Source organism: Haplochromis burtoni, unplaced genomic scaffold (genome assembly GCF_018398535.1).
Source record: "Haplochromis burtoni strain Fernald_Lab_line unplaced genomic scaffold, NCSU_Asbu1 Contig_187, whole genome shotgun sequence".
Lineage (NCBI taxonomy): Eukaryota > Metazoa > Chordata > Actinopteri > Cichliformes > Cichlidae > Haplochromis > Haplochromis burtoni.
In genome coordinates this window covers 552,343-577,366 of record NW_024582548.1, presented here as the reverse complement: position 1 = coordinate 577,366, position 25,024 = coordinate 552,343, and the positions used below count along the sequence as shown (strand labels likewise).

The 25,024-nt window shown below is 39.8% G+C and overlaps 1 protein-coding gene across 2 annotated transcripts in view; it reads right to left on the bottom strand.

The window, feature by feature from the left end:
• Window positions 1-2,132: 2,132 nt before the first annotated feature.
• The window catches only part of nfatc3a (nuclear factor of activated T cells 3a), a 58,670-nt gene continuing 35,778 nt past the window's right edge, over window positions 2,133-25,024 (bottom strand). For both annotated transcript variants that reach the window (XM_005934564.3, XM_042225891.1), the window contains exons 4-10: window positions 23,036-23,235; window positions 22,347-22,519; window positions 21,781-21,921; window positions 17,266-17,321; window positions 17,017-17,143; window positions 13,331-14,407; window positions 2,133-3,179 (exon numbers count right to left, since the gene is read on the bottom strand). In XM_005934564.3, the coding sequence (XP_005934626.1) occupies window positions 3,130-3,179; window positions 13,331-14,407; window positions 17,017-17,143; window positions 17,266-17,321; window positions 21,781-21,921; window positions 22,347-22,519; window positions 23,036-23,235 (1,824 nt within the window). In that variant the 3' untranslated portion in view covers window positions 2,133-3,129. The remainder of the gene's footprint in view (window positions 3,180-13,330; window positions 14,408-17,016; window positions 17,144-17,265; window positions 17,322-21,780; window positions 21,922-22,346; window positions 22,520-23,035; window positions 23,236-25,024) is intronic.

Sequence of the window (25,024 nt, the reverse complement as noted above, 5' to 3'; positions counted from 1 at the left end):
TTGACTTATATATTGAACTTCCAGTTATGTTTACGAATAATGTTTATGAATATTAATAAAATCACTTCACTCATTTACCATTAACTTTGCAAAATATAAAGACAAGTTGTATAAAATAAAGTTGTATCTCAGAGATCGATGAAAAAAGTGAGGTGATGCAAAGCCATGGCTGAGCTTTTGGTTTTATTGACATACACTAGAGTCTACAGTAATGATGCAAGGTATTATTCCCTTTGAATAATTTCAAAAAGCACTGCAGTCTTAAAAATTACAAAAATTGAAACATACAAAATATACAAGAAATGACAATACAAGGCTTGGTAAACATAAGCTAAACCTGTATTTCCCTTATTATTATATGAGACGCTCATGTCCCCACCTTTTTTAGGAATGACATCCATTTCAAAGTATCAAAAATAGAGTTGTACAGTCTCTGTTGCTTTACTATTATGTAAAGTGGGAACATATTGTTCGGTCTTTGGTTATGACAGACGAGGGCAGCAGCCAGAGTTTACTGTCAATGCTGGTTTTGCTTCTTTTTAGTTTTTTTATTACATATATATATTTTTTTAATTTTATGGGGTTTTTTTTGCTTGTTTTGTTTGTTTTATTTTGTGTTTTTTTGTAGACTCGCGTCTTTCAAACTGCAGAACCAGCTTTATGCAAAAAAAGCCCAAGACATCTTTTTCCTCCCACCCCACCCTTAAAGTCCACAATTCCCCCTAAAAAAAAATCAAACAAAAATAACAATAATAGTTACCGACTTATGTCTTACGCATAGAAAAATAACAACAACCCAGAACAGCATACAGACACACTGAAAACTGGTTTTCAAACAAGAGTTAAGGCATTCTAATAGTTTACATAGTGACATGATACTCGCACTATCTGAAGGTTCAGTTTTTTTTCTCTGTGAAGTTCATAAGCGACTTTACACCTATTTTATAATCTCCTTTCTCATATATAACATCATATCTCACATTTGCTGTTGTTACAATTTGCATAGCCTAAAATACATGTGTGTGCTTCTCTTGTTGACAGTAGGACTCTTAAGATTCCCGTCTTCTGTACAGCATATTTGGTACGAACATCAAACACTCATCTGCACACTCACTCAGAACTGAACCTATTAAGATGCTTGCACCGCGTCCTCGGCAAAGCAGGTTGGCTGATGGACGAATCCAGGATGCTAACGGAATCAATCAAGCATCTAAAACACATCTAGAGTCTACTCCTACAGGCATCAAGGTCTTTCTTTTTTGTCTTTTTTCTTATGTAAAGGCATTAGGCAGAGTCTGAATGCATAGCATAATCATTTTCACCTGGAAACTCACTTCAAACCATAATTAAAGAAAACACTCCTGAGCTCTCCTCACCCTTGTCAAGCTTAAGGCAGAAACCAGTGGAAATCTTCAAATCAAAATCAGTATCTGTCTGTTCACATCCACATCATATCTGACTAAAAACCTGCCTGAAGATGCTCTTTCCTCAGGTTTGTTATTGCCGCCGTACAGGCACTGCACATCTGCGAGGAGAGAAAGAATGGGAATGAATAAATCCTGGATGAAGGAGGAGTCTTGGATTGTTATCAGCAAAGACTGATTGTTTTTAATAGAGGGATGTGGGATACCCCCCCCGATACATCCGATTCCTGTTTTCTGGAGTCCTGGATTTCAGCTTTCATTGCTAAACAGGGTGCAATACATAAACATTTTTATGCATAAATACTTTCTCATAATTGCTGCCTCAGCTCTCATACCACTAGAAGTATGACTGCTGTTAGGAAACTGAAGGCACACAAAGGGCCCTGGGAGATTTGGGGAAATTTCAGAGGCAGAAAGCTCTGTGTCTGTGGACCAATGAAAAAAACTTCTCTCGAACACCAAAATAATCTGCGTCTTCATGCATCTTCCAACTCTCCCTCATCGGGATTCCTGAAATCACATCCGCATAATCCGAGCCCCATATCAGTTTCTGAAACAGTTAAACTTAAAGCCTGCTGTGCAAAACAACAAAAACAAAACGCTTTCGCCACCACTGAAAGCTCCTAAATGGTAATAAGGCATTTGTTCAATGTGAAGAAGGCAGAGAAACAGAGGAGAAAGGAGAAGAAAAGCTAGGGTATGGTGGTGTATGGGAATTAATGTACAGATATCTACACGGCTGCAAGATTACAAAAAGTTGTGGAATGTTGCAGATCCGAAAGAGACCGGTGCCACAAGAGCTCGTTCTACCTGCCAGGACCCCGCTCCTCTAAATCTGAATATTTTCATCATTTACAGGAGGGAAAAGAAGGGGGGGGGGGAAGAGTGGACATCATCATTACAGCAAATTTTACTCACTCAGCCTGACAGCAAAGCTTGGCTAGCAAAGCTTTTTCTGAAATAATTATGGGTGTTCTGATCATTATTAAGCCAATTTCACCTCTTAATTGTTCTGCCACACTTTTGCTGATGTTCAATTAACCCTGAATATTTTATAGCACCCTGGTGCTTAAGAGTGTTGCCTGAGAAATTGGCAACACTGAGAGCACTGCCACAGCCTTCTGGCTCATTGTGATTGTGCACTACTGAGCATCTCTTATTCTCATAAGAAAGGTCAATGCTGGTGAGAGGGCGACGACAGCGCATTAAGTTGTCTCTTGTAGACAAACTTAAAAAAGTTGAGTGCTCAAGACTCACAGAGGTGAGAACTGATTGGTCAGGAAGACTGGGTGCTTTGAAGGGTCACAGACAGCCCTGATCATTAAAGAGCTGAAGAAAAAGAAGGTTTTTTTTAACGGTTTCTTATTGTTCTCTGACAGTTTTTACCCTGGCTCTAACTTGGCATGGCTACAACATCCTCCTGCTCACTTTTTTTTTTAATCTGTGTAGTTCAGCATCAAATTCTCTACACAGGACAAACAGTTTTAAAAGAAATCAGACGAGTGTCTTCTTCAGGCTGGTGAACTTGCAAATCCTTGTGGTTTGGAACAGACTCTCCCAACTGTATTCAGCCGTTGACAACAATCGTCTCTCTTCAACCCCCTTCTTCCATCAGGACCAGCACCCGGACCGGCACCTGGGTCCATACTGGAGGTGAGGAAGTGGCAGGATTTACGAGTTGCAGGGGATTGGCGCAAGGGCCGAGCTACGACTGGTTGGGGGACTGGGACATGTCTCTGTCGATGATCTCATTCACTGTGAAGGGAGACAAACAGAAAAAAAATATTAATAAATATTCAAAACTTTAAATATATTATTTTGTCAGAACATTTGCATTTCTTTCCAGCAGAGGTCAGTGCAGTTCCACCCTGAGTTCCTCATAGGACAAAAATAGCAAATTCAAACTGCCAAAAGATTAAAATGGAAAAAGAAAATACTCTAAAAAAAACTGGCAAACGCAAAGGTCACAAAGTCATGGCTCTGACGTGAGATATAATCTCTCCTGACATAGCAAATGAGAGAAACTATTCCATTCACTGAATGTGCCAATTCTAAACAGTGTTCAAGTCCAAGAAATGTTAGCAGTTAGCACAGCACATTGACTCCTATAAACACACACTCCTGTGCAGCTGGCCAACCAGCGGGGCCGTCCATTACTTCATTAGAGATTTAATGGTGGTTCAGTACATTTCCTCAGGCCCGTTCATGGGGTGTGTAAGCATGGCAAAAAGGTTGTGTAAAACCAATCTATTGTTAAACACGTTGTTGAGCCCGGAGAGGCACTCAGGCACAGCGAGGTTAATTACTCAACACACTCAGTTAGAGCCTGATTTTAAATAAATAACAAGCAAGTCTTTCTCAGCCTGTTTTCCAGCCAGCCTGAATGGTTGTTTTACATCTGCTGCCTCCATTCAGAACTCACACTGGGACCACAAGAAACACAGCAGGGAGCCAGTAAAAACTCCAGCCGTGAAGTAAATCAGCTTTACTTTGACGTGGTGAGGAAGACATGAGGAAAGAAAGAGTAAGAACACTTTCATTTATTTTAAATTTATGGAAAATGTGAGGTGAATGTTTCTTTTTTTTTTTTTTTCCATTCTTACAACATGTATGAGTTCACCTTTTATCCTCTGACTTCTTCATGTGGTTTCCCTAAGTGTTTTAAATGACACGATGACAGGTCAAAAACACAGAGTGTAGAAGACAGGCTCGGCAAACTGGTTTGGGTGGGTGTAGCAAAGACCTCTGGCCCAGTGTGACACCAGCACTCAAAGGCAGATATGTCTGTGCATGCCCATCAAAATGCAGCTCTTCTCCACCCCACTCTGTCCACATGTGCATCTGTAGTGCAAAATCAAGCCCCCACTCCTGAGAAGTTTATAAGCAAATGCTTTACTGTAACTCAGTAAAAATATGTGACAGGGAGCGACTTAGTCATCGATGAGCAAATGAACCAGCCAAGAGCGTTTCTTCAGAAAAAAGAAACCATATTCAAATTTAACAACACGCACACAAACACGCATAAACGCTATAAAGTAATACAAGTGGAGTAAGAAAGCAACACAACCTTAATAAATTCAGCAAAACAAAGAAGTCTTAACATTTATTTTGTTAACCTTTATATCTGTTTCACAGCTTCACCGCCGCCTCCTCAAACTCAAGAGTACTTCAAGTTCATTTTTTCAAATTGAACACATGATTGTCTGTCACAGTCTGTCATGGGACCAGAAGCGCAATTTAGTGCCTTGGTGTACTTTATTTGTGTTTTCTGCTGTTCGCTTTTGTGTCTGGCCACCATCACTCACATCATCCTGTTAGCGTGGGAGGCTCTTCCTTTCCCATGTCAACCATGTTCACACACACACGCGCGCGCACACTCTCACACTCACAGCAACACCACGCACTTATGAGACTACCGTGTGATTATCAAAGCAAACATTTACCTTTGAGCATACAGTCTAACTTTGACGTATAACATGCAAGTGGACTGGTTCATTGCTTTGTCACATAATTCCTCATGTGAAATAAAGCTCTGATGGAGGACCACAGATCTCCTTTAAAGGCCGTGACCTTTTGAAAGACAAGTGCTGCAGCTGGGCTCAAAATAAACTGCATCTTACAGCTGTTAAAGGACCGCCAGAGCAGCAGCTGCATTGATAAAATGACACAGCTATAGACTGAGTTTCTTTTATTTCTGTAACACCAGTTTAATGAAGTTCAATAAAGGTTTAACATTTGACTTCTTGCATTTTTAATCCAGATCAAATTTAGAATATATCTTAATAGCACTTAACTACACTAAACGTAATTAAATTGCTTTTAGTGTGTAAGAAAAATTATGACTGTGAGCACTGATGGATCAAATTAGAGGTACACATTACAGAGTTGCGCTTACAGGCCTTCTGCACAGCTTAAGCGTTATGTGGTAAGCTCTGTTTATTCAAGGGAGTGAATCTGCCCTAATACCACAGGAATATGAGCAACATAGTGTGAAGTGCGACAGACCGACATTAAGTGGGCGTCTGCAAAAACTCATCACTTTCCGCTGTACTGATTAGATTGTTGCATAGGCAAACATTAATCTATCAACCGATAAATACGTAAGAAGAGACAAAAAAAAAAAAAGAATTAGCATAAAAATTCACAAAACCCAGCTAAAGTTTACACTTATTCCGCTCATTTCGATTCAATTTGTTCTCGCTCTCTTTCAAAAAACAAACAAAAAAAACAACAACCCTCTAGTGAGGTTTCCCAAAATGAACTTTCAGAAATATTTTCATGAGGCTTCGGTCTCGATATTACATCAGCGCTCGATGCAAATTTGGACAATTTCGTGTGGGGCCGTCGGAAACTTATTTTGGAAGAGATTTTCCATCTCAAAAGAGACATACAACGGAAAAGGAGTTTACTCCACCTCTGCCCATTTACGATTCTTTTCTGTTTCCCTTCTCATTCAATTCAACAAACTACTTGGAACAGCTTCAGTTTCATAACAAAAGTTCTAACGTGTGGACTAAAAACTAGAGCTAGCAGGTCAGTAAACCAAAACGCTTATCTCTAAGGAGAACAAGGCCAAAACCAAAGCAACAGTAAGCAACTGAGCAATCATCGCAGTCTGTAAAAATAAAACGTTTCCCTCATCACTGAGCAACAGATAATCTATGCTTCAATTTAACCTGGAGCTCCACACATCAATAACCAGAAGTGAAACAGAGGTTTGAGTCGCGCATAAGCTATGACTAGTTTCATATGCCATAGTATTTTCTCAGGTTTACTGGTATTGTTCATGACGGTGCAACAGAAAACCAGTGATTCAGCGCTGCCTGTCGTAGTAACTGTGGCTCTGAATGTCTCAGCCGAAGGGAGATCCTCTGCAGATGACTGGGAGGGGGGCTCCCTAGTCAAAATATACATCTGCAGTCAGCCTACTACCATTACTACAGTTACTCCTACTTGTAAAGGCTACAATCAGATCACTCAATCCTCTGGGAGCAAACAGATTTAAATCTTTTAACTGACTGAAAAGAACAAAAGAAACCCATGAAGTGCTGCCTCCTCTCTTAATCATTGATTGCGTTGCACGATTAAAGATGTTAACTTAGAGGGAGGACGATTTTTCCAGTCACCATGCATGCAGACCTTTTTTCTCATCCAATCTTTAGCAATACACTGTTGTGTAGTTTCCAGCACAAATACGAAAGAAGTTTGTTTTTGAATGCAGGAGAAAGAGAAAACTCTTTGTGTTAAGCACCACTACTGTCTGCCCGTAGGCTCGGTAAGAGTCACAACGAGCTAGAAGGTCCAGAATATTATAGATATTACCTCAAACCCAGGGGGGGGAAAAGCGTGGCTACAAAATGTCAGGCAGATTTTAAATCTTAGAAATAAACTGCTAAGTGAGAAATGAATTTGTTGTCAGATTTGCATATTGTGATTGAAGTGGTATCAGGGGCTCTGTTAAATTTCCCTGAAAGGAGGTTTCACATCTAGCAGGAGACCACTGTGACTGGGTTAGCTCACGTTTCTAAAGTGCATGTCAAAAGCATAGGCATATTGAAAAGATTTCCAAAATGCAAAACAGAACTGAAACAGGCAGATGGTCATTCAGTACGATAAACATGTCTTCTGTCGAAATGGAAAGTGGGTAATTATCAAAACTCTTTATGACACACTGAAAAACATTCCCTGACCCAGGCATTAAAAACATTACCCTGGCAGTGCGGCTTAAGCAAATAGCTCAAAGTTTGAGTGATTCTTTGGTCCAGCAAATGAAGACAACATGCCACAATGGAAAATACTGGCGCAAAGGGAACAGAGGGAAGCAAGACTCGGTTTGCCTGCAACAGGGAATATCAAAGCACACAGTTTCCACTTGCAGGGCCCTGTAATGACATGCACACATCCTCACAAAGCCTCGTCTATGAGAGCAAACTTTAAGTAAAAGAGCCACTGACTGATCACACACATTGGAAATAGACGGTCAGTTGATAGAACTGGTATTGAAATCTTCCAGGCCTGCTCCGGAAAAGTCTTCCCCCCCCTTTTATTTCCATTTACCCTTCATCTCAGCTGCTTCTCTGTGATCCCTTTATGCTTCATTTTAATTTTACTTCTGGAGTGAGTGAGTGGGTGGGTGAGGGCACAGAGCATACCGGAGAAGCTTTTTACAAAGTCTCAGTTTCTCAAAGTCACTCATCTCTGTGAATCATCTGTGGATTTCCCATTTGATCTAACGGTAAGTGATTCGCAAGACTCTCGCCTTTCAACGAGGACACAGAATTGTGGTTCCACTTAGCGGATGACCGGAAGACAGTTTTAAAACAGAAACCACTGGAGTTTGAATGGCCACTTGGGGGGCATCTCCAAAACCCACACCACTAATAAAATGTATAAACTATTGTTTTGTTTTTTTGTTTTCTTCATTTAAACTGTCATTTTCTACCAGCTGCAAGCTGAACTAAAACAACAGATTTAGAGCTTTTTCCCCACTTCAATTTTCAAAAAAAGTGACATCTTCAAATACTTTCATTAGCAAGTCTAACATCCAAAGATATTTCAGGAGCAAAGCAGGAAATCTTTTAGATTTAAGAACAAACAGAAGAAATTTATTTTTCCTGTAATATTTTGGCTACCAACAGGAATGCAGCGGCAACGTAGCATCAACAGGCTAAAGTGACTCACCGAAAGCTCACGGGCACAAACACACACAAAAGCTTGCAAACACACATTTCCACAGCATTACAAGGGGAGTGAAAACTGCTTTACTACAATCTGTCAAGTCCTTACTTGTGCACCATGAAAATGTGGTGACTAGTATTAATTTTCCAGTTGAGCACCAATGCTCCATACCTGGCTTAAGAGCACAAAAAACAGACTGTCAACAAAGCAACAGAGAAAAAAAACAATGGAAAAAACCTTAACCATAAAAGCAGCAGTACTACTTTCCTAAATAATATCATATATGCATATTTAAAAAAAACAAACAAACAAAAAAAAAAACAACGTACGAGCTAAACTACTTTTATTACCACAGAGGGACTTCTAGGCTTTCCCTTCTTCTAACGAAAAATGCAGCAACTGGCACCGTCTCCATACCAGGTTGCGTCTGCCAAGACATCTGCATTAAACTCTTTAAGACCCTAATTGTGTGGAAAGATGACACAGAAAGTCCTTTTCCACTTGTTTGAGGGGAAAAGACCAGCAAATGTTTGCCATTGTTTTTAAAGAGCAGCGGTGGCATTTAATGGAAATCTATTTTCCTTTCACTGCTTACAGCGTTTATGCCAGCAAATCAGGAGTTTGGGGTTATCCGTGTTATTCTTCTGCCTAATGGCAGTATGAAGTCTCTAACTCTAATGTGTTAGAGACTTCATACTGTCACACAAAACAACTAATTTCTTTCTGTGTTTTCATGAAAAAAATAATGTTCTGCAAATGACTTAAATCTGTTTGTGATGGCGACTCTACAAATTAACTTTTCATTCCAAGAAAAAATATCAATGAATTACAGCTTAGAAAAGGACCCAAAGACAAAAAGGTATTTGAAAGTCTAATTTTATGTTTAATTTCATTTAAGAGAAAGCTGTAGCTGTATTTCTCAAAGTTAAAATCCAATATTTACTGGCTTTCCCCCCCTTGGAGGGCCAACTGCTGAGAAACAGTCTTTTTGGATTACTTGGTCAGTGGCCAGTTCACCACTTTTTTTTTTTTTAATTACAAACTTTCCAGTTCTCAGCTATTTGTAGCATTCATGGTGCACACATCATTTGCAGGATGCACATCATGAAATGACTTTAAATAAACAAATGACAGTTTATCATTTAGAGATAAGCAAAATGGGAAATCGTTGGTTTCGGTGGCATTATAACATGCCTCTCATTACCTGGTACATACCAAATTATTTCTGTCTGCTAATATGAAACTACAACAGCTGGTGAATTCACAAAGACTGGAAACGGGAAAAAATTGTTTTCTGTGAAAGTAATCCATCTGCTAGCACCTTCACACATGACTTAACAGCAGATTATCTGTCTGTTAAAGAAACAAGTATCACTTTCATTTGGACATTAAGTGCAGACTTCATGAAGTGGCCCAGTAACTGAACTCTGTAAACTCTGTATGCATGTGTGAAGCAGCACTACTGAGCTGGTGGGTGGATTTTGTCACATAATGGTATATAGACAGTCTAGCTGCTCCATAACCCAACTCTATTATGAAAGCTAAGCTAAGCCAACCTAGTGTTGCATTCACCATCACACTGAACATAGAAGAAGAGATTAGTGGTGCTCTTTAGATAACGAGCAAGAACATTTTTTAGTGCAAAAATGTTGCTTAGCAGATAAATCTGTGTGGACCAACAAAGATGGAGCAAAAAAATAAAAACTAAATCTCCCAATGTGAAGATTTTTCTTCCACCACAAAATGCTTTTTGTCCTTTTAGCAACAGCTGGTGAAACTTTTTCATTTGTATGTAGTCTCTTTCCTTGTAAACACAGAAAAACAGAACAATAAAAACATATATTTAAAGATGGACACTGCCTGGCATATTTGATGACATCCACAGGATGATACGTGTCGCTCAATGTGCATGTTTCTGTGTCTTTACTTTACTGTGCCAGTGTCTCTGCCTCGAGGAGTGCAAGCAGCAGGGCTCTGCCTAATATTAACCCTCAAAGCCATAGCTCACAGTTTGGGGCAGCTATGAAATTGGGCAGGGCAGCGCAGACAAAAGACCGGCTTTGTTGTGGACACACGCTGCGTGCAGTGTCGACACTACAGCAACTGCTCACATGCAAACAAAGCCAATAACACACATGCTATTCTTTCCCAGCTGTGCTCTGCAAACATAAAGACAGTCACGTGCAGATTAATTAGTTAAGTGCACAGGTTGGCAGCAAAACAGCTTCAGACTCTGTCACCATGACCACTATGCATTCTTTAAGCCGCTACCATGCTCATACAGTCACCAAACAAACGTGTATCTATAGATGCTTGGAAAACCTGCCTGACAATCTCACGGATTATAAACCTATTAACCTATTAATCACGTATACGACACCTAAATGGAAACTATAATTCATTTTCTGGTTAAAGTTCTGATAAATCTTGCTCTATACACCAAATTTGTTATAAAAAACGGTGTCTTTGATCATTTTCCATTAAGACACCACCCAATTATATTCTGTTCTGTTTTGATTCAGACATCAAAGCAGTAGAAAAGCTCCACATTTTAGAAACACTCTGTTAAATCTCTTGTTGCTTTTACATTGAGAAGATACTTCTTTGCTTTTGTGGCTTATGGTCTTTCACTGCAAAGCCTAATAAAAATAAAGCATGGCTGCCCCTGTATCACAAAGAAGCAATTATTATCTATGTAATTTTTATATACATCTTAAGTGCTGTTTCTCCAAAAATACACTTCTGTGTTTAGACAGGAATGAAAATTTCAAATGTGCATTACAGATTGTACATAATCATTAAATTATTCAGTTTACACTTCAATTTAATTTCAGATTCCAAGAACATTTCAGATTGAACGTCTCAGTTGAGTGACCCTGCAGTGGGTTTGGATTCAGGACTTGTCTGTCCATCTGTCTGTCAGTCTGTCTTCTCACCTCCTGTGTCTCCTGCTCTGTACGGGCAGGCACGCACACACACACACACACACACACACACACACACACACACACACACACACACACACACACACACACACACACACACACACACACCTCCACAATATCAAAAAGATGCACACAAACACAATACACACAATCTCTCCCTAACACACGCACCAAGACACACATCTCGCGCATGCTATGGTGTGCGTCACAAGTGCCATCTGCTTGCTAATCAGAGCAGTTTTCTACACATTTGTATTCCCTCTTCTATCGCCGACTTCAGTCTATGGTAGTACAGCAAAAGTTGAGCTTAAGTGTGATGGACATCCATGCAAAAACAGTGAGTCTATATTAAACCAGTCTGAGAACAAACTCTTCTAAACACAAGACGCATTTTATCAGAAAACAAATGATAATTATGTACAAGTGTTCAAAAGTCATAATTTTAGATTTATTTTTTTTTCAAATTATGAAACCAGAATGCAGGTTTATCGCCACGCTTCATGAATTCATAAACCCTTGTGGTAAAATTTGTGTTCATCCTGATCTGCCTGTCTGCCAAACTGGGGTGTATGTGGTCTACTTAAGAGAGTGTGCTGCGACCTCCTAAAACTCAGAGCCGGGTAAAAACTCCACATTTCTACTTCAAAACATGGCCTACAGAGCTGGGCTGGCACAGAAAGCTATTTTTAGCCACAGGCTCAAAGGGAGAGCTTACATTCCCGTCTGAACTGTGTCACTCACAAACTTTTCTCACACTTTTTTTCAAATAAGAGATTGAGTACAGGCAGCTACTTTCAAAGTGACTGTGTCTCCGTGTTTGACAGGGGCAGAGGCTGAATAAAACTGCGCTAAAGTTTCATGAAGAAAAAAAAAGCAGCTAAACAGACTTCATGTGTGCACATGAATGAGGCTGTGAAAAGGGAATAGCTATATGTATTCTTAAGTTTTATGCACTATAGAACGCCACCAGCTGTTCACACGACTTACTGCGAGCAGTGCTGTGTTAATGAGACTGACCCTTTCTAGAACGCAGTATCACACTTCCCTTACATAGCCTTGCCAGGCTACTTATTAACCCTAAATCTTCAGAACTCTCATTTGAATATGTCAGTAGTGGTAACACAACCTACAGATAAGGAGGTAGGTGACTTAGAACGGTGTGGATTAACATATTTTAGGATGAGAAGTTCATGGATGAGAGAAAAAAAAAAGGTGCTAAATGCATGTGCTGACTTCATGGTCAATTGTTAAGTCAACAAGTTCTTCTGAGCATGCTAATTAGAGTTGTTAGTGCAGGTACACACACGCTCAAGTACACACAAGCACACACAGGATGTAATTACTGCAGCAGCACACAAACGTAGTAGTCGTGTTCCAGCCACAGTCTTTGCAAGTAGCACAAAATGATGCAATCCTCTCCCTGCCTTCAGCTCCAAGAAGCCAAAACATTCAAAATGTAATTAATCTCCAAACTGCTGCCACAGATACAGAAGCTCTGCAGTCCACAATTAGACCCTTTAATACGATACTACAGCTATCAGTCTTATTGTGTCTATGTTACCCAATACGAAGTCACAAGACCCCTCAGTAATGAACCTGTGTACACAACTGTGCACTGCAGTGACAGATGAAACACTATCACTGTTATCAGGCATCAAGGTTTCAGCCTCTTGAAAATATAACAACTGGTGCTGTGTATTGTTTTACATCATCAGGTACAAATTTATCTTGTGCGTCACATATTGTAGGGTAAATTTAATCCCTGAGCGGTCCCTTGTTTCAGACTGAAAATGAGATTGATCACAGATGGTTGTGCTCTAAATATCTTGTGTAAAAGGATAGGAAAATGTGATAATGAGAGTTGAAGGCTGGACTGACAGAAAACTGAGTGAGAGTCAAAGACGCATAGTTACACACAGAACAAAACAGGGTTGCAGAGAGAAAGAAGCATGGTTAAAATAATAATAATAATAATTTTTTAAAAAAAAAATAGAAATTACTATTTTTACACTATTACTCCATCAACCTTTAATTTTTTATTTCAGATTGCTTTGTCTGTTTTGTGTTACTTCTGAAAGACAGTCAAATTTGAATGAGTTCAGCTCTTTCTTTTTACGTAATGACAGTTAAAATTGTAAAGGCAGCTAGTTCTAAACATTGAACTTTCTCCCAAAGGTTACACGTGTTTCACTGTTTATTAAAATACAAGGTAGCCACTGAGCCTAGGCAATAAAAACTAAACCCACAGGAAATGTTTTAAGAATATAAGGTCATACATCTCACCATCATCCAGTGTGATGTCCTGTAAGCCAATGGAGCGGAAGGTGGGCTCCCTGTCCTCTGGCTCCTGTTTAATACTCAGCCTCTCCCCATCTGATTGGAAGGGCCCCTGAGGGCTTAGAGGATGAACCAGAGGCCCCACTCCTGCCGGAGAAAGGCTAGTCATGACTGGGCTTGTAGCCTGGGGAGAAAGTTGTCCTGAATGTTGCTGTTGGAGTGGCCCCAGGGGGCTGCCGCCTGAGGTGGGTGAAGATGAGGTGGGAGACTGGTACGGCAATGAGTGGAGCTGAGGAGAAGAAGGCCCAGAGTGGGGAGAGGGGACCATCCTTGGAGGAGGGGCGCTGGACGTTGTGGGACATGATGCTGATCTTTGACTAACTGGGTGATAGCCCATGGCCCTTTGCAGTGGTGTGGAGTGCTGCCCTGTTAGGGGGTGTCCACCTGGGGAGGGCACCTGGGTGGGAGAGCAGTGATAGCTTCCCAGCGTTTGGAGATGTGAGCATGAGGGAGGAAAGAGGGGTTGCTGGCTCTGTGGGGAACCCTCAATGGGGTTGGTTGTTGAAGAGGATGGAGCCGTTGGTGAGGAACAAGGGGAGGAGGGGTACAACATTCCCATGCCCATTGGGTGTGATGTTGCACTGGGGCTCTGCTGAAATGGCATCCTCTCATAGCCCTGAGGAGAAAGGCTGGGCTGGCCGTTGAAGGGCAGGCTGTGACCATGACTGTGCTGCATGGGCTGGTAGGAAGAATGAGGAGGAACAGAAAGGGGAGCAGAGTTCGGGTGGTACGTCATTTGGCAGTCTGCAGGGGGGTGATGCAAAATGCGACCCTGGAGCTGGGGCAGGTGCTGGAAAGATGGGGAGCCCAGGGAGGGGCAGGGGGTCTGCACGGGTAGCAGGCCAGGTCCGGAGCCCGTGGCCAGGCCGTGAGGGGAGCTGGACAGAAGGTTATCCGATGGGTGGCCCAGCTCAGGAGAAGGCAGCTGGGTGCGCACCAGACTGCCAGCAGGTGCCCGGGGCATGGAAATAGGAGGTACCGCAGGAAGGTCCAGCTCGTCTCTGTGCTCCTGTTTAACCATAACTAAAGGGACAGAGGTACACACAGACAGGAGGAAGGGAAATGAGAAAAATCACACAGTCAGTCATGTCTGCCAACCAAACACAGCAAGAACATAGATAAAAGCAATATATGCATTTATCAAGCCAGAGTGTTGCCGTATCAACAATATCACTGCTATTTTTGCTTCAGGTACAGTAGTCCAAGGACCTAAACCAGCTACAAAAGTGAGTTGCATTTTTAAGTTTTTCCACATTTTCAGGTCCCACTAGTTTCCTCAGAATTGTGGTTTAAGGCTGAAAGTAGACTAAAAGACCCTTAAAGCTATATGAATTTTTTTTTTAAAAAAGCCTCCCAAATTTTTTATACTAAATGGGGCCATTTCCTTTTACTGTGACAGCTTAGAGCACTGCTATGCCAATCAGTAACCTATTTCCCAATCTGGTGCCTAGTGACAGTGAGTTTTATTTTTATCCAGCTCTGAATCAGAGAGAGAGCATATGTTGTCAGTCTGGCTGCCATCATGTGAAGTGTTGTGTGGGAAGAAGAGCTGAATGCCCCCCAGCCCGGATCAGACCAACAGAACCAACGAGTTCACTGACTGTGCTTTTAATCACTTTCTGGGATTAAAAGGCAAGAGGCACAGTAACGTTGCTTTTAAACTTGAAATGGCTTGAAAAGGAGCCAGGGAATACAAATATAAACAGTATATGAATAAGCTCAAGATGTTTTCATCTTTTATTTTCCGAAATTTAAAAAAAATGTAGTCCAAATACGTGAGGTTTATCCCCGTTACCTGAATGACAATGCAGCGATTTCAAAAACCAAAACAGAAACAAAGGTTATTTGTTCATCAGTTTTTCTCCAAGTTTTCTCAGAACACATTCTTAAATTGGGCCAGGGCCTCTGCAGCAGCCCACGATGAAACATGAAACCGACTGATTAGCTGATTTCTTTTTTCTATTTTTGCCACAATAAAGGAGGCGGTGTCCGTGGTGACACTAGCGGTGTCAGCGACCCATCTTGACTGACTGAGCAGGGTTATTCTACTCTGCTGTAATTGGCTGAACTAATCTGTCAACGGGGAAAACAGGAACTGCCTGTGCAGAGTGGGCGTGCTTGCAAACAGTAAGGCTGGGTGGGTGGATGGGCAAGGCTGCTTATACACATAAACACACACACACACAAACACAATTATACACACTGCTGCGGTGAAAGTAAGGGTTTGGATGTGTTGCACAAAATGCTCACATGTCAATATATTCCGCCAACTATGTTTTCAGTTTGACTTGCTTTATGAGGGAAAAAAAAAAACACAATAACAATATCTAATAACAAGACATAAATTTGATCCGAAAAAGGATTTGAAATATTGAAGAAACTTTAACAATAAAATGTTAAGACTGAGTTCCTTAACGTTTTAAGAAAAATAAGTACACTTCACACTGTAACTCACACTCAATGTATAATAAAAGTTTCCTGGATAGCAAAAGATCTGTATCATGCAAATGCAGTGCATGTCAGAAAAAAAAAACAAAAACAAAAAACGGTTGGCTCTGGATTGAGAAAGCTTTACAAAATAAACAGTTGGCAGGTGTTAATGTTATTGTTAGTGGAAGAGCCCTCTCTAAACCACAGCAATGCTTTCTTTGGAGAGAGAAAGAAAGAATCGAGGTTAGCAAAGCCCCCGTGGAGAAGCGTGCAACATGATGTTTTAAACTTTTGTCATTAACTTGGGGGTGTCACACAAGCGTGGAGCAATGCCAAATAATGCTTAAAGTATTATCTCACATTGCAAAAATTTTAAATGAAGTAATTGCGTACTTTCTTAATTAAGAAAAAAAACCCGTTATGAATCTAGACTCTAAAAAAAGCCCATCTGTGTTTACAAATATGTTCAAACGCTTTTTACATATGTTTATTAACGTCAAAAAACACTAAATCTTTGATAAGCTACAAGACATTTAGTATTACAACAGTACGTGCAATCTGCAGTATTATCTGAACATTTTCTATTAGTCTGACACAACCTGAAGGTAAAATGCTTTTACTTTCACTATGTGCCCAATTCCTCATGTGGTCCTTTAGTCTAAAACACCATCAAATCAGATTAAACATCAATTAAACTCAGTAACTAATTAAGTAATTAGGTAACTAGAATAATGCTGATTTTTTTGGTTAATAAAAAAACCCATAACAATTCCAATAGCCTGTGCAACACTACTTCCTTTTACATCGTCACCAAGTCATAATAGCACCTTGAATTCTGTCTTGACTAATGAAGACTTTCATTTATAATTACAGGTCTAATTAATACATTTCTGTATCATTTGTAGAAACTAAAAATGCTGGTTAAACAGAAATCTTGAAGTAAACTATGATCATCACCTTCATCTAATATTTGTTTTTCACTTCCTAGACTGGATTGTGGATCAGACTTTAGTCTGCTCCAAAAATACCATGGTGTTAACAGTCCTGATGGATTGTGTGATCTTAATGTGCAGAAATGGCCCAAACTCCTCAAAACTAAATTTAAGATACATTTTTAAAGCTCTTTCTTTCTCAATCTGTTCTTAAGACTTTTAAGGACCCTTAGCCGCTCTGTTAAAAAACACAAGAATATTTCAACTCACCTGAAAGGTAAGTGAAGCGTTGTGATTGGCTCCTTTTCCGCTTGCCATTGCAGACATAGAACTGCACCTGCACGGCTGAGCTCACGCTCTTACTGTGGTACGGAGGGACCTCCACCACAATGCATGACTACAAAAACATTGAGACTTTTTGTCATGAAACATATCACAAAGTCAAAAGCACTGTGGAAAAAAAAAACATAATGTAACTACAAAGTCAAAGAAAAATAAAAGTAAATAAATACTACTTACACCTTGAGTTTTCTCATGGATTATTTTTGCCTCAACTTCCCACTGTGGTCGTCCATCTGGAACGAATGGTTTAGAATTTTTTTTAAAAAAAAGGAAAAGGCTGCATAAAGAAGCAAGAGACTTTAGATTGACAGAGATTGTAATGTCAAAGTTAAAATTCTTGAATACACATAAAAGGGACTCCCAAGTTTGTTTTTGAATTTTTGAAATCATCAGCACTGTCTCAAAATGAAAATGAAACTGCACACATTAGGTTATACTAATATATCAAAAAATCATCAACTGCTCCTGAGTGGCAGCCCGGCTAAAAACAACAAAGTGAAGCAGAGTTTCGGTGAAGAATTTACTGAGAACTTGTGTGCGTGAATCATGGAAGCTAAGCTATAATGGTGAAGCAGACAGCATCAGTTTATCGCATCACTACAATACCGCTTCAGGCCAAACACAACTTGAATCATTGCGACTTTGAAATACACTAAAAGAGGGATATAAAATACAGCGAGAAAATTATTAACTAACTAAAACGGCAGGCTATACATGATCACTACTGACTAAAGCACTTTAATTCAGAGACTTTAAAGTAAGTTGTTTTGAAACTTGTTTTGCAGAGTCTTTGTATTTTCAGCCTTCTTAAGTATGGCTCAAAAAGAGCCAAAGGTCTTGGAAAAGTAAAAATTTCAGTTTACTCAGAATATCAGGAGACGTCAAAATGATGTAGATTTAAAAGCCCAAAAGCCTTACGAAGAAAATCTGGCTTCTGAGCCTTTAGTAATCCAAATATCATGCTGTTTGTCTTGCCTGGTTAAAATTATGGAGAAAGCAGTGGAATAATTGTATTTATTCTAACATAAGTAAGTGCCAGGTTTCTGGCTGGAAAACCTCTTTTCCAGCTTTCCTATGAGGGATCTAATTATTTGGCCAGACACCTATGAGGGCAGCTGCTTGAAGGGAAGCAGCTGGGGTGAAAACACTGACAAGTTTGGACTCTGGCTGGAAGAAATCAGTCACTGCACCATTCAGAAGAATATGAACTGTGACAAATAAACTACCCAATTGCCTTTTAGCTTATGTTAATTTGCAGTTACTTTTTTCAGGACGTATGTCTGTGAAGGTTCTGAGAACCTTTTTTCAGGGCGCCTACATGGTGCAAGTAAAATGTGCACCTGCATAGCCTCTTCCACAAAAACCAAAGGATTCCCCCAAATACCACTTTCAGGCATCTGCAACAAGTCTGCAGAGAGGCCTAACCTACATGTAGATCCCAGCAAACTAAGCAGTCTTAGAGGCCTAAGAGGCAGTCTTAGAGTCATTGTAACATATTCTACCAAAATCAACTATGGGTTTTAGAAGGTATTCTGATCACACAGAACATTAGCCTTACTTGTAGTAAGCACAAAAGACAGATTCACTTGATTGCAAAAGAAGAGCTTAACCTGTTGATAAAAAGAGAATTTTTTCCCCCCTCAGTGAAGAAAATGACCTTGAATGCCTTTGAAGCCGACAGCAGTGCATTACAGCAGCACAGCATGTTGACATTCAACAGGCAGCAGCAAGGGCCCCACATGCTCTGTCAGACAACAAGCTTCGACAGGAGCCTCATACCACCACCGAGACAATAACTCAGTTCATCGAGACACCCTGCACACTCCAGACAGAGGGAAAGAACATGCTCTGATTGTGCTGGGAGACAGAATAAAAATATAAAGGGTGATTGCTTTTTATATTGCAACTGTGGGCTTTTTCTTTTTAAGAAGCTACAGCTGAAACACTGGAGTAACCAGGCTGTATTTGAAACAATTCAAGGTAGCCTTTAAAGTCAAACCCCTTCTATAAACAGTCATGCTTGTAAAAACTGACTCATACCAGTTATGGACTCAGTTTAACATCAGTATTTGACAAAGAGTAGCAGCAACACATATGTGTAAATTAATGTAATTGTGTTTCCATCTCCAATTATTGTATATTGCATTAAATTAACAAAAAACAAGATTCATACTAAAACTGTGCAAAACCTAACAAACCTAAACATCTATCTGCTTTAATAGGCTCTCACTCCAACTCAGATACAGATTGGATCTGTATCCGTTTATAGTAAAGGTACTTAGTAGCATCTTGCAATGTAAGTAAGAGTGACAGTGGGCAAATCTCTAGTTTTTCATAAATCTGTTGTCCCTCAATTATGAGAAGCCGTGGAAAAATATCTGTCATTGCCTCTCTTTTTTCTTCCATTCCAATACTTACTTCAATCAGTGTTTTTCTGCACTAAAAGCAGGCGGATTAGTCATAATCAGGTAGATCGTTTACACAAACCCAATCAACATTATTGCCCTCTCTCCTTTCATATTTTTCTTCCACAGTCCACTGCGTTCATGCACCAGCTTTTCTCCCTACCCAAGATGTGCCTCTTGAAGGTTTCCACATTTCTATGCTATGCTTCACCTGGTACACCTTAAAGAGCTAAACACATTCCTCCAGGCAGTTTTTTTTGTCCTTAATTTTTTTTTTCAGAATGCCTCTCACTCACTCACTCACTCACTCACAGAAACATCACTCAACCTTTCTGCCGTGTGTGAACTTGATTCTGTAGCTCTTCATCACAAAAGTGCCTCAGGCAAGCAGAGACTGGCTCAACAAAACTCATGCATTTAAAATTTCCATCCCAAGTAACAGCTATTATATTTGTTGTTATAGAGTCATGTATAAAAGAGAGAAAGGATAAGGAAGAGAAAGAGGCCCACTTAACAGAGACTGGATGAATACCATGGGGGTTTAACTGAGGCTACATGTACAACGCATTTTCATTGTAAAACAATGTTTTAAATGCAAAAGCTCTCCTTCTAAATGTGGGGCAAAGTGTGTGCATGAGTAAATCAGGAATCAGAGGGTTGGTTTATGTAATAAATACTACAGTAGATGAACAGCAATAACAAAAAGACCAGAGATTTCTTTGTTTGGACAGACAATGAGGTGGAAGTGTACTAATGGCATTAAAAAAAAAAAAGGACTTATACACGCAGGGTGAAATCAAGCAATGTACAGTATGTGTGCCTAGCTATACTATCATGGCTATATTAAGACTGACGAGACCTGTGCAATTGTCTGAACAAGTCTCAGTTTCTTGCTGCACAGACTAAGCCACAATCTTGGATTTTTCAAACTAAACCCAGACCAGAATCACTTTTGGTTAAAGTCATTTAGCGGGTCTTGAAATACCAGATTAGTGAGGGCTGAGGCAAAGGTAATAAAAGTTGCATGCTTTAAATCAAAATGATCTGGATGTAGCTATATCCTGAGTAATTTTTTTCAGCCTAGATAGATATATAGACACTATCAATCCCACAAGGGAATCTTTAGTATTTATTAAACTAATACATTTTCGTTATAGAATTTTACATTCATCTTGTTCCCCACACTCACATACTCTTTACACGACACCAGTATTATTTAGTAGTGTAGCAAGTTTTTGTCACTTGCATACCAAATGCAAGCCCAGTTGATTGTCATTATTGTAGATGCAGAGATGTCCCCATCTCCACTGCTCTTTAGCTTTAGCAGTTCATGTTTGCTGACAGATGACGGACTAAACTAACTGTGGCATGTATTGTACACTTGAGTCTGTAGGTGTTTTTCATGCCATCAACATTACAAAAATCACTTTGCTGCACAAATATAATTTAAACATTTTAATCGTTTCAATTACAGTGTTTGAGTATATAACGGATGGGTGATTAACAAAACAAACAGTTTGAGGGTGGGGTCCTGCTGCAGTGATTTGATCTTTATTTAAAAATAAAAAAAGAATGATATCAACGCTATAATCTGCCGCAATAACACTTATTGTGGCAGATTATAGCATTGATATTATTCTTTTTTTTTATTTTTAAATAAAGATCAAATCAGTGACAACTGCAACATAAGCACGAATGATGATGTACTAATTGTTTAAGTGTTAATAAAAATTATGTTTAAAATGTTTATTATGTTTAAAAAATACTGTAAGCACAACTAACCAACTCACATAACCTGTTTGGAATTTAACAAATTAGCTTGTTGGAACAAGAAATTCCCTGAGGCTAATATAATGGTAGCTGTGAATGTAGCTGAGAAGTGACGCAGAAACATTAACAACACTGTTAAAAGAAGTCAGGAATAATTTTACGCTTTTGTAATATATACTGATTTCTCCCGATATTGTCTTTTTTCGAGAAAACAGAGGTCACGGTCTAGTAACAGCACAGAAAATGTGTAATACAAATGCAGAATAAGCACAAGACCTCTCGCAATAATGCATAAAACGTGGGTTTATATGATCTCACCGGGAAGAATATCCCACTGTAAATGATAGAAGAGTAGGTTTGGTCTGTGACTAAAACTATACAGATCAAAATGACACATTTAATGTTTTACTCATGGTGGCTTGTAAAAAGCATGAAATATTTTTGCACACACATTTGGCACGCATTAATTCTGCAGGGGTGGTTCAAGGCTAAGCTGCTGTGCGAACACAAAACTTACCAGGGCCTTTCTCCAGGAAGATGACCTTAGACTCTGGGAAAAAGTTGGCACCAGTGATGACCATCTCTTCTCCCCCGCTGACCAGACAGCTGGTCAGGCTGGATTTCTCCACCTGGGGTAGTTCCTGAGCTGACCGCTGGGCTGGAAGTGGGATAGAAAGGGTTGAGGAGAGAATGGTTATTTGTTGAGCTGTATTATAAGTGACCTTATGTTATATAAGGTATAACATAAAGATAGAACAGACTGTAGATTTAAAACCTCTCTGAAAGCCTATGTATAAAAGAAGAATAATGTATTATATATTTTTGTAGGTCTTTGTAGCTTTATAGATAACCAGGCTAGAAGGGAAGAGAAAAAACTGAGCACATTTACATTTTTAACAGTTATCAAACATTCTTATCTAAAGTAACCACAGCAGATCAAATCTTAAATTGCTGCAAGCTTGCTAATAAACAAGTGTGTATGTGAGAAGGTTTGTGTGTTTCTATCTTTGTATCTTTCCTGTTCTGGCTTTCTGAATGAATATTTTTATGTGTGTAAGCTGAGTTTAGGAAGCAGACACTCACAACACTCCACAGGAATGGAGGCAGCCTGCAGCGACAGCACCTTCCCATTGGGTTGAGGGATGTGCACTCTGAACACCACGCGGACCCGTGTGTTCTTTCTTCCGATATCCGTCTCCCCCTTCCGCAGCTCAATGTCTGAGTTCCGCAACTTAAGTATGCCAGCACAGTCGATACTGCAGGGTAATGGGAAAATAGTTGGCCCAATACAGCACCACCGGGATAGCAAGCATCTAAGACATATTTAAGTAGTAAAGGCCTAGAAGTGATAAAAACCAACCACAAGCCCAGCAGGGGATTGGCAACAAGAAGCCGGGTTGTAATTGCTCAAACTGTTGAAATTAAAAATGCCTGTGAATATGATTTATTACAAGTGTAAATGACAAAATCCCTTCCCATTAATTCCAATGTAAATGAAACCAGGTCTTATATAAATTAATCATTCTGCTGTTATAGGGATCCTAAATTTATTAATAAAATTAGGTTCTCTGCTCCATGGGAAACACTCAAATTTTCCTTCGGCCCCCGACCCTCCTGTTGGTTTAAATTAAGAAAATCTAAAAAATCCCCTTTGGAAGATATTACAACTATGTATAATCATAAAAGAGGTTATTTTTCATTGGACATGACTTCCTTCATGGTGGTAAACTCATAACTAAGTAATGCAACCCTGAAGTGGTCTTGACATTTACCTGGCTGACATGTTGTTTTCAGGGAGGAGAGGAATTTCGAGAACTTTGGTGCTTGAGACCATAATTTCTTGGCTGGCTGTGGCTACGGTTTTCCCAGTGATCCGGTGCACCTGGTAGAAGGCGTGCGGCCTCAAGTAACGGTCATCTGCTGTTCCAATGAACATCTGCAGGTTGATGGGCTTCTCATTGTAGCCAATTAGCTGACACAGACAGAGACAGAAACACAGAACAAAAACAGACGTTAGTCCTTGGGTTCCAGATGAGAGGTGCTAACAAAAGAATACTCTTCATTTCCACTGCCTTAAGAAGCAACCTTTTCTGGAATTAATCTTATTGACAGGTCCAGGATGTTGTGATATTTCTGGCAGAGCCACTGGAGATTTGTCTAACACTCTGGCCTCCCACCAGTCTGACACTGATGTTTTCAACTAATTGACTTCTAATTTTTTCCCTCTGAATACCCGCTCATCATTGACAAGTAAACCTCATGTACTCAGCTGTTTCAAGACAAAAAAAAAGTTGTATTTCTACAGTAGTACCACATTAATAATTAATGGTGTACAAATTACCATAACTGCCAAGATGCTAAATCAAACGAGTTTTAAGAAAAAACATAACCAAAAAATCCGATCTGTGTGATACTAGTTGAGATTTCAAAAAAAGGTTAATACAAATCAATGGCTTTTTGAATGTAGTGGTTGATGAATACCAAACTGGTGAGGGGCAATGCTCTTTGGCTGTCCTTCGAGAGCTAGAGCTCTGGTTTGAACTCAAACAGGTGAGATGTCTGATGAAGTAAAAGTGTTGTAGGTTGGGTAGAGACAAGGGAAAGATGGAAAGGAGAGCAAAACCTTTCCTGCTCATAGGGACAGAAAAAAAAATACACAGACTGCACAATCCCACTACTGTTGTAATGTTGTACTTGGCAGACTCCGTGACGGCAGGATGGCACCCCCCTTTATACGCACTCCCACCATACTGCCTCACAAGTCCACACCTCCAGCTCAGATGGAGGGCAGCCCATTGAGGTTAACAGAAAAGAACAAGGCCTTTCATTGCTGTTTCACCCCAGGAACTGCCAAGCCTCAACCCCACCACAGCTGGCTGTTGAACCCTTCCTCCCTGCAGGTTTGCGTCATACACCGCTGTGTCAATGCCTGGTACAGAGTGTTTGGTGCATTGACAGAGAGAAAGTGGGTGTAGCTTGGGATCTGTCGTATGCTCTTCCAAAAGTAGCTAAAATAAAATGACTGAAATCGGTCACCATCAGGAACAAATGTACCTAAATAACAACAGAGAGCAGGCACTGATGCAGGATTGTCTCTGTGTTTTTAAAAGGCTGACTTTATCTGAAGCCAATTTTAAAACTACATTAGTTCAAAGAAGTATTTCCAGCATTCTTAAAAGGTAAACTGGATCCAGTGGTGAGATCTGTGTTATGGGAATTGTTGTCATTAGATGCATCTTCCTCTCTTTTGCTGTTAATTGCTGCTTCTGAGATTTTCCCCTTTGTGAAAGAAGTCAAGGTATGGCAGTACCTACATTAAATCAAGCAGTGGAAAAACTGAGAAACCCTGAGTGGCAGATACGAGCTATGCAGCCAGACTGCTTGAGGTCTTAATTTTAATTCATTTTTGTGAGCTAAATAAATAAGCTTTTATCTAGAAGGCGTCAATAAAAGGTGGTTTGTTTTTAAAAACAGCCAAACGCTGTTTGTAGCTACTAAACAAAATTAGACTGGTTATTATACATTTCTCTATAATTTCCAGTGTTTCAAGCTGAAACCACACCTTGCTGCAAAGCATTATGGCATGCATCAAGTGCAATGACAGAAAGGGATAAAGTGGCCAAATGTATATTTGGTTAAAAATGTGTTAAAAGTATTGTTTTATGTTACGCAGAATTTAAGGTTTGCTGATGGGTACCAAAGAAATAACTGGCTGCATTTCAAACTGTGGCTTTCAAAAAAACACATACAAACAAAAAACC